General features: G+C 37.3%; 1 protein-coding gene across 2 annotated transcripts in view; it reads right to left on the reverse strand.

The window, feature by feature from the left end:
* The window catches only part of LOC137257620 (microtubule-actin cross-linking factor 1, isoforms 6/7-like), a 229,169-nt gene extending 228,957 nt beyond the window's left edge, over window positions 1-212 (reverse strand). For both annotated transcript variants that reach the window (XM_067794946.1, XM_067794945.1), the window contains exon 1: window positions 99-212. In XM_067794946.1, coding sequence (XP_067651047.1) covers window positions 99-136 — 38 coding nt within the window. In that variant the 5' untranslated portion in view covers window positions 137-212. The remainder of the gene's footprint in view (window positions 1-98) is intronic.
* Between the last annotated feature and the right edge of the window lie 11,200 nt (window positions 213-11,412).

Here is an 11,412-nt window from a genome sequence, read left to right on the forward strand (position 1 = left end):
TTTGGAATACGACCAGCTGGAAAGGCATCACGAACTATTCATTGTATTTAGTGAGCTAACCAAATCACAGTACCGCTGAATAACTGGTTAAAACTTACTTAGTCGTCACACTTTTCTTCTTTTTCTGTAACACCATTTTAACCTTGTTTGGTAGCTGAGAAAGTGGTCTCCAAGACGAGCTCGATACAAAGCTCCTGACAGCGATCGCCCATTCGCGGAGTCTGTTGTGGGGTGAGTTATCGAATCCTCACCGGAACAGATGGATTCGGTCTAGTTAAAAACAAACGAAACAAACACTAGTCGAAAGAAGTGTAAGCAGCGAAGCTCGCATAGGAAAGGCTCATGGCACAGAACAGTGCACGAATAACCGCTGAGGCCCTAAGCTCTGATTCAAGGGGTGTATGTATACTAAGAACCTGAGGGGCATAGTATATGTATTCTAACTGAATTTCAAGGTAATTAACTCGGCAATGGTGTGAGGAATTGCCCGAATGGCCGAATGGTTACAAACAGTTGTGAGGAAACTACCCACATATAAGAGACATAGACTAACGCTAACAGGCCCATCTCGAAGTATAAGGAAACATATAAATTTACGGACACCCCATCATCCCGCGCTCGAAAAAATACATGTAAAGCACAAAAGAAGTCATTTCCCTCATATCATGACTCCACCTACCAGTGACTTCACAAAATTTATGAGCGTAATTGAAAAATATCCTTATGTGCAAAATTGTTGCAGAAGAATTATCCTATCTCAACCATTGTCCTCCCAAATTTGCCAAGAGGACAATCGTATCAATCCTCAAACCACCAACCAAGCATCTTAGGCCAGAACCAGCTCCAATATAAAATCTCCTAGCTACATTGGCAAGACCTCAGCAGACTCCTGAAGCAACAATTGGATACAGACACCATGTTCTCGGCTCTGAACAACCTACTGCAGGCCAACGGGTGCAATCTTACCAACAAGGAAAAATGAAACCCAAAGGGTGTGGCTTACAAAATTGACGAACAAACGAAATTGGTGGTTTAACGTCGTCTTTTATAGCGACCCCACCGGTGATAATGGCTATGTTAAAGGGCCACTAAACTCAATGTTTTGTTACCCTTTTTATCACTGCATATGAAAGACTTTTGGTTAGTCGTAAACGAAACACCTTTTTTTAAAAAAACAACAACAACAAAACAACAAAAAACCCATGTGGTTAATTAATACCAAGCCTTAAAGTTGCTAAAAAGCCGTCTGCTTCTCTCTCGTCCGCAAACGAAACCGCAGACAGGCTACGTAACTCTGTCGCCAGAGCCCTACAGTGACGTCATAGAAGGAACGGTTTCCAGTTAAATGTAAAGAAAATGTGTAGGAAGCTCGTCATTTTGTTGATTTCTCGACGTCACCAAAGACATGTCGAATTGTGTTGCCGTCAATTGTTCCTTGGGGTCGGGTGATGGTGTCACTATACACAGATTTCCACCAGACTCCGTAGTTTGTGCTTAACCCCCTGGATGCCACAGGGACATATATGTCCTTCCTCTACATACCTCACTTGGAAGTCCAATAAAATTCTAAATATACCACGCATATATAAATACTACACAGTTTTGAATTCTGCGGAAAATTCCCAGTTTATTGATACCATCCACTATCATCTCAGACCAAGCTAAAGTGCTGAAAATCGCCTTTCAAAATAGGCTTCATCGTAAATGTCGCCATTTTTCAAACTGTACAAAATCGAGATTAACCCCCTGGATGCCGAGTTTTTTTTCAGGCGCACATTTTCATAAAGTTTGAAAAGTGGACGTTGTGCGAGATTTGCGCTCGCGTGGTCCTGGATCTGCGTACGGCTATGAAATTGTACAGACATGTAGAATATTTAATTTCCTATCAGTTGGTATAAATATAATTGCGGCTACCTCAGAGGTTTGAGAAATAGACACTGCTAAAAGTTGTCCAAAACTTTTGTGTGTTCAAAAACAGTAAATTTGTCCGTTTTTCATCGTGCACCAATAAAAGCACTCTGCTACGAATTATATAATTTGGCATCTGTACGGAAAGTGTGAGCGAAGAAAATACAGCTTGATATTTTAATGACATAAGTGTATATGAAATGGATGTATGTGCTAATGTATAACGTCATACTCACAAAATAAAAAATGACCCGCAATAAATGTCAAAAATCGATTTTCTACTATGACGTCAAACGTCGACAGAGAGGTCATGCACATATAAAGATAAGGGGGCATAACTCAGCTATGGTTTACATTAGGTCAATGTAACTCCGACCACATGGAGAGAATTTGCTGTGGATATGGACAGTATATTTTCGTGATGTTTTGTTCACAGTGAACCAAACTATTCCAATACAAATTTCCCCAATGTTAGAGGATACATTTGGGTAGTTTCACAATTTGTAAGAGAAGATGCAAGTGTACTACATCAAAAAGCAGGCAATAGCGATTTGGATGTCCCTATCCGAAACATATTTTAGTTCTTGGATTCCCATATTCTCCTGTTTGTGTATATGTATTTTTATTAATTTTCCATCATTATTAACGGAGTAACAGCCACATTCTCAAACGTAATGAAATAACTGAAAATAATGCGACATTTTAGTTGACGTCACGGCATGTTTTGTGCATTTTGTGACGTCGGAAAAAGACTACTCTGGTTGCTGATTAGTATATATCTAAACTAATTTCCACTCAGTGTGTAAAAGGTCTCGGCTTCTGTGTCAGAATTCAACACTTTTTAGCCAAAATATAAAATGAATGGTTTTATCACTGAAATAGTGTCCTGAATATATCAACAATTACATGGTTTTACTACATATCTTATTGTGAGCAACACGCGCACCTGCCTAGCATCAATTTAGCGTAAATGAACATTTCACAACACCTGAATATTCATTGAGTATTCATTTAGGAAAAAGACTTTCCTTCTCATGATTATGAAATCAATCCCCTTCATAAGTATGCAATGAAAGGTACAAAGAGATCGCTTTTTCAGTAAAGAAGTATTAGAAAATGGACGTAAGGCTTGTCCAAATTAAGACTTGACCTGATTTATATATTTTTAACAATTTCCGTATAAATATTGTTTGCGTTAGACATTCTGCCATCAGATATATTTTAATCGCATTTGAATTGACTTTATTATCGAAAAACAGTGATAATGAATCATGAAACGTTTTGACAAACTCGCACCTGGTCAATTAATATTCATAATAGTTTTGTCTATAAAAACGACACAAACCAATACAATGAACAAGACAATTACTTTAAATAGTAGTATGTGTGCCCCTACATTTCATAAAATGTACAAATCATTTTCATTAATATTATCCGTTTTACTTATAAGTTGGAATTAAATCGCTGTCTATTAACCTGTTCATATGAAACTGCAATATTTGTGCCAACGTATTGAATATTGCACATGGCGGGAACTAAAGCACATGTTGCAGTAATGGCTACCTGTGATCTTCCTACACTTGTGTAGAGGCTTAAAATGTGGTATAATACAGTTACTGAGTCAATTTCCCATGTAAATAATATTCAAACAATCAAAAGCTTTCAAAGAATAAAAACGGATACCTTATATCCACACATGATATGGTGTTGAACATGGATATATGTAGATACTGAAATCAATTTCATGAACAAATATCTGAACGATGCGCAAAATATACATCACAATACTAAAAGTGCAATCGGAATGGTATGGGCATTGTGTTTACTCTTGTTCAACCGACCTTCACCTCAAAGAAATTGCCTAATATGTGCAACAATGTTGACGTGTGACATCACTACCGATGACCGATTTCTTTCAAAATGGCGGCTTCGCTGAGAAGGGTACACAGGATTTTGCGACGACTTTTTGCTTGATTCAGGGATCTTTTGTACATAAATGTGAGATGTAAGTAATCAGAATTATTCTGACTATCTGTGTATTGTGATATGTTCTTATCGTTTACATTGTAAATGACGGAGGAAGCCAGAAATACCGATAAGTACCGTTGTCGTTCTGCGTGATTTTGCGTTAGTCATGGCGTCACGCTGCACTAAAAGTTTGACAGTTTCTTATGAAATACCAAATTATTTCATTGTATCTATTTTCAATTTGCTGTTTTTTGCCACGATACTCTTCCCCTGAATATACTAAGCGTATTGAGCCATTGTAAGCAATGATTAGAGGGCTGGATGTTGGAAAATTTCCGAAAATGCTAGGCAGTGTTAAATTGGAAATTTTCTTTGTTTACATTTCAGTCAAGCGCTGTCTTTTTTGCACAGCGTTCGTTTTCATACAAAGTATATTTCATTTCGTTTTGTCTAGACAGTTGGTACTGGTGACAAAGACCATTTGTAATTTGATTCTAAGATGCTTGGGGAGTTCAGTGATCCATTTGTCGCAGCTAACTATGAAGTATACATGATGTAATAGGCTTCTCAATACCGGCCTTCTCGAAACGTGATTTTGTAAACACTATCCAATATGGCGGAAAGCGCACTTCGGCGTTCGTGTAAGTGTATTTTCGAAAACATCCCAACCGATTCTGGGTACATCGGTGACGTTTCAGAATTATCATTCCTGGTTACATGAAAACTTGATATCAGTGATCATTAATATGCTATTTTTGAAATTCATTACTCCCAGTAATTATCCGATTTTCACATTTCAAAACATTCTGCAAATAATTCTGTGAATCTCGATTTTGTACAGTTTGAAAAATGGCGACATTTACGATGAAGCCTATTTTGAAAGGCGATTTTAAGCACTTTAGCTTGGTCTGAGATAATAGTGGATGGTATCAAGAAACTGGGAATTTTCCGCAGAATTCAAAACTGTGAAGTATTTATATATGCGTGGTATATTTATAATTTCAATGGACTTCCAAGTGAGGTATGTAGAGGAAGGACATATATGTCCCTGTGGCATCCAGGGGGTTAACAGCGTTATTTGCAGTATGTTTTGAAATGTGAAAATCGGATAATTACTGGGAGTAATGAATTTCAAAAATAGCATATTAATGATCAATGATATCAAGTTTTCATGTAACCAGGAATGATAATTCTGAAACGTCACCGATGTACCCAGAATCGGTTGGGATGTTTTCGAAAATACACTTACACGAACGCCGAAGTGCGCTTTCCGCCATATTGGATAGTGTTTACAAAATCACGTTTCGAGAAGGCCGGTATTGAGAAGCCCATTACATCATGTATACTTCATAGTTAGCAGCGACAAATGCATCATTGAATTCCCCATATATCTTAGAATCAAATTACAAATGGTCTTTGTCACCAATACCAACTGTCTAGACAAAACGAAACGAAATATATTTAGCATGAAAACGAACGCTGTGCTCGAAAGACAGCGCTTGACTGAAATGTAAACAAAGAAAAATTCCAATTTTACACTGCGTAGCATTTTCGGAAATTTCCCAACATCCAGCCCTCTAATCATTGCTTACAATGGCTCAATACGCTTAGTATATTCAGGGGAAGAGTATCGTGGCAAAAAATAGCAAATTGAAAATAGATACAATGAAATAATTTGGTAATTCATAAGAAACTGTCAAACTTTCAGTGCAGCGTGACGCCATGACTGACGCAAAATCACGCAGAACGACAACGGTACTTATCGGCATTTCTGGCTTGTTCCGTCATTTACAATGTAAACGATAAGAACATATCACAATACACAAATAGTCAGAATAATTCTGATTACTTACATCTCACATTTATATACAAAAGATCCCTGAATCAAGCAAAAAGTCGTCGCAAAATCCCGTGTACCCTTCTCAGCGAAGCCGCCATTTTGAGAGAAATCGGTCATCGGTAGTGATGTCATACGTCAACATTGTTGCACATATTAGGCAATTTCTTTGAGGTGAAGGTCGGTTGAACAAGAGTAAACACAATGCCCATACCATTCCGATTGCACTTATAGTATTGTGATGTATATTTTGCGCATCGTTCAGATATTTTTTAATGAAACTGATTTCAGAATCTACATATAACCATGTTCAACACCATATCATGTGTGGATATAAGGTATCCGTTTTTATTCTTTGAAAGCTTTTGATTGTTTGAATAATATCTACATGGGAAATTGACTCAGTAAGTGTATTATACCACATTTTAAGCCCCTACACAAGTGTTGGAAGATCACACGTAGCCATTACTGCAACATGTGCTTTAGTTCACGTGATGTGCAATATTCAATACGTTGGGACAAATATTGCAGTTACATATGAACAGGTTAATAAACAGCGATTTAATTCCAACTTAGAAGTAAAACGGATAATATTAATGAAAATGATTTGTACATTTTATGAAATGTAGGGGCACACATACTACTGTTTAAAGGAATTGTCTTGTTCATTGTATTGGTTTGTGTCGTTTTTATAGACAAAACTATTATGAATATTAATTGACCAGGTGCGACTTTGTCAAAACGTTTCATGATTCATTATCATTGTTTTTCGATAATAAAGTCAATTCAAATGCGATTAAAATATATCTGATGGCAGAATGTCTAACTCAAACAATATTTATACGGAAATTGTTAAAAATATAATTTTATACATCAGGTCAAGTCTTAATTTCGACAAGCATTACGTCCATTTTCTAATACTTCTTTACTGAAAAAGCGATCTCTTTGTACCTTTCATTGCATACTTATGAAGGGAATTGATTTCATAATCATGAGAAGAAAAGTCTTTTTCCTAAATGAATACTCAATGAATATTCAGGTGTTGTGAAATTTTCATTTAAGCTAAATTGATGCTAGGCAGGTGCGCGTGTTGCTCACAATAAGATATGTAGTAAAACCGTGTAATTGTTGATATATTCAGGACACTATTTCAGTGATAAAACCATTCATTTTATATTTTGGCTAAAAAGTGTTGAATTCTGACACAGAAGCCGATATCTTTTACACATTGAATGGAAATTAGGTTAGATATATACTAATCAGCAACCAGAGTAGTCTTTTTCCGACGTCACAAAATGCACAAAACATGCTGTGACGTCAACTAAAATGTCGCATTATTTTCAGTTATTTCATTACGTTTGAAAATGTGGCTGTTACTCTGTTAATAATGATGGAAAATTAATAAAAATACATATACACAAACAGGAGAATATGGGAATCTAAGAACTAAAATATGTATCGGATAGGGACATCCAAATCGCTATTGCCTGATTTTTGATGTAGTACACTTGCATCTTTTCTTACAAATTGTGAAACTACCAAAAGGTATCCTCTCACATTGGGGAAATATGTATTGGAATAGTTTGGTTCACTGTGAACAAAACATCACGAAAATATACTGTCCATATCCACAGCAAATTCTCTCCATGTGATCGGAGTTACATTGACCTAATGTAAACCATAACTGAGTTATGCCCCCTTATCTTTATACATGCATGACCTCTCTGTCGACGTTTGACGTCATAGTAGAAAATCGATTTTTGACATTTATTGCAGGTCATTTTTGATTTTGTGAGTATGACGTTATGCATTAACACATACATCCATTTCATATACACTCATGTCGTTCAGATATCAAGCTGTATTTTCTTCGCTCACACTTTCCGTAAAGATGCCAAATTAAAAAAATCGTAGCAGAGTGCTTTTATTGGTGCACGATAAAAAACTGAGAAATTTACTGTTTTTGAACACACACAAAAGTTTTGAACAACTTTTAGCAGTGTCTATTTCTCAAACCCCTGAGGTAGCCGCAATTATATTTATACCAACGGATAGGAAATCAAATATTCTACATGTCTGTGCAATTTCATAGCCGTACGCAGAACCTGGGCCACGCGATCGCAAATCTCGCACAACGTTCACTTTTCAAACTTTATGAAAATGTGCGCCTGAAAAAAAACTCGGCATCCAGGGGGTTAAATTGGTTGTTAGTGTGTGCGAAGTAAGCTTTGTGGAAGCCTGTGGTGTATACTAAATCGGATAGTTCGCCCCCAACCACGCTTCCAGGATAGAAAATGGAGTTCAAGTTTCATCGAGTTCATAGAATTAAGACTGCCTACTACAAATTGCTGACCAAAAGGATTTTGCATGGATATAACGCTTTCTTCCTCGGAAACGAGGTTGTGCTCGATGTGACAATATTATCGTAAGTAATCTTATATTGACCGATTCCAAGAGTGAAAGTGTTATGATATAAGCAGTGTCATGTAAAATCCTAATGTAAATCAATAAAATACATATTTTACTACCAGTAGAAAGTAATTTTGATTTTGTAGGTCGGTGAAAAACTCATCAAGTTAGTAAATCAAAACTACCTTTTACTGGTAGTTAAATATGCATTTGAATCATGGCCAAAAGGATTTTGCACGACACAACTTTTAACGTAAGGACTTCTTCCAAGGAAGCAAGGTGGGGGTCGAAGTGACATTTATATTCCAAGCAATGTTATATTGACCCCCACCTCACTTCCAAGAGTGAAATTGTTATTTTATAAGCATTGTCATGTAAAATCCTATTGTCCATCAATGAAATACATATTTTACTACCAGTAGAAGGTAATTGTCCTTTTGTAAGTCAGTGAAAACAAACTTAAATAGCATTCATCCCAAAACAGGGCGCCGCCATTTTTGAAAATCTTGAAGTCAAATCCATTTGAATTAATGAGATTATGTATGGTTTGTTCTCATCACGTTAGAAAATCAAAACTACATAAACATGTATTTGAATCATTACCAAAAGGAGTTTGCATGACACGACCTGTAACATAACCTAAGCGAGGTCGGGGTCGAAGTAAAAATACTGGGCGATAAATTTCTTCACTTGCTAAATTAATTGGTTTGTAACGTTCACTCACCAGTATGTAGACACTTGTCAATATACGTCTTTATACTTGGTCTCATAATCCTAATTACTTTGTAATCATACTTGCATGCATTTTGAAACTTTATAAAAAGAAGCGATCTGCGAATGTACAACAGGAATGTAATATGTAGACATTTCATACTTTTCCTATATGAATCATAATTCGCACGCACGCCCTAGTGTATATCTGCATCATTAAACTTCACGACGAAAACAATGATTCTGTTGAAAACTACGACAACTTATTAAAAACAAAAATGCAAATATTAAAATTAAAGTTATAGGAGCAATATCAAGCTATTACCATCTTCGAGGAATGTATCAATCAATATCCACAAAAAACAAGTGATAATTAATTCATCTGCAGATTTCCCAAGTGATGTGTCTTTTAACAGTCTAATGTACGAAAACGTGATCGTTTCAGGTTTTTCACATTGCTGTATAGTTTCATTGGTTACCCAAGATAGTACACCTGGCAACTAACTGCATTATGTGCGTCATTCTTTTTAAAAAGTTATTTAGTTAGCCAATAATGAGGAAACAATGTATTGGCGGTTAATCCTTTGAAAGAAGGGTGTTGTTTTACATAGACACAGACACGACAGAGTGTATTCAATATAGATTAGTAAATGTACATACATGTACATAAATACTACCTTTTGACAAATCCCCCATTTAAATCCCCATAAAACTAATTAATCAATCAGCGTGTTATCGGCTAATCATATGATCGATCCATACAAAAGAAATGCCAAATGGGGGCCTTTGTCAGGTAATCTAAGTGGCGTTACCACTGATTATACCTGTTATAAATTTATTAACTGAGCATCAAGTGAATGTTAACAAATAACGTGTAGGTTTATACCACCTAACATGGATTACAACCTAGCGACACCAAGTGATTTTGACAGAATCGTCTATGAAAACAAGGGTTGTAACTCGAAAACTAGGCAAAGCAGGAGACAAAACTACATGATTGTAGATTGTGAGAACATATAGCTTTCATTTTTCTCAACAGCTTTCGCGATTTCAGGTTTGTACAAACCTGTAAACGAAATAGTTTAACCCCTGAAATGTAGATGAATACCACACAGACCCTCATTTCTATACCCACTATTACGTCACGGAGAGGCGCCGCTCTGAGAATTGGTGAGAATTGGGCACTGTTGACTAAAAGGTCGATTTAAGGTAATTAAAGATCGAAATGAGCAGTTTTAACGACGGGGTTTCATTTATAACGATGTCAGCAAGTGATTTTGCATTTGTACCCTATAACAGTATATGTGACCTTTAAAAGACGACTGTGCAACTGTGCACAACCATATATCGGCAAACCTTTAAGACCAATCAACACCAGAGTCAAGGAGCACAAACTGGGTAAGAAATGAGCTATCTCTGAACATGTGTAGAACAACCCCAATAAACAATACTCGCAGCGAACCAATCTGACTTCACTAAACGAAAATTAACCGAAGCATGTCTGTAACCCCCTACTTGGCTTCTACATGTACTCCCCTGTTACCACCTTGATACTGGCTTCTGCACGTAACCCTTTTGTCATCACGTCTTCATTGTACATCCCAATTAATGTACTTGTTGTTTTAGTAGAGTATGCACTGAATATATTATACTACCGACAGAAAATAAGGGAACCAAGAAATTGAATGTAGATGACTTTGACTGTGACAGGGTCCGTTATAGTGGCGTATCTCCCAAACGCAACATCCAATGACAATGGAATTTCGCATAATGCATGCCCAGCACGTGCTACATGTGCATACAGAAGTTAACTCCTGTAAATGTACTGGAGAAGTCGCAATCACTAATGCAATAGAGATTGACACTTACTGACAGAAATGCCTCTGAGGCAGTATCTCGGTGAAGCAACAAAATGGAGAATTGTGGGGATTAAAGGGGGGGGGGAATCATTATGTGAAGTTGCCCGGCAGATGGGTAAATCAAAAAGTGTAATTTCACGTCTGTGGGATAAGTACCGTCAAACGGGTGGGGTTGCAACGAGACCTGGGCGTGGTAGACCAAAATCAACGACACCACGACAGGATCGTCTCATTACGTCAATTGCTCTACGCGATAGGTTTAAATCGGCCCTGCCATCAATAGAGAATTCCGCACACTCACTGGAAGACGCATTTCAACCTCAACCGTTAAAAACCGACTCTATCAAGCTCGTCTGAAAGCAAGACGGCCTTTTAAGGAGGTCACCCCTTCAGCTCACTATAAGCGCCAAAGATTGGCATGGGCTAGGCAGCATCAGGGACGGGCTATGCGCCACTGGCGTTACACCATGTCTCTCTGTTTTGCCTACGATTCACAGATGGCAGAAAACGTTGTTGGCGTCGGAGCGGGCAGCGATATGCCAGAGCAGCAATTCTTGACCATGATCGATATGGAGGTGGTAGTGTCATGGTGTCGGATGGGATTACACTGCCCCATTGGGTTACGACAAGGCTGTATTCTAAGTCCAATGTTGTTTTCTTTCTTTATAAGTGAACTGTATTATGATATCACACTCTCTGGTAAACACGGTGTTCAAATGT

The sequence above is a fragment of the Haliotis asinina genome, chromosome 12, assembly GCF_037392515.1.
Source record: "Haliotis asinina isolate JCU_RB_2024 chromosome 12, JCU_Hal_asi_v2, whole genome shotgun sequence".
In the NCBI taxonomy this organism is placed as follows: Eukaryota; Metazoa; Mollusca; class Gastropoda; order Lepetellida; family Haliotidae; genus Haliotis; species Haliotis asinina.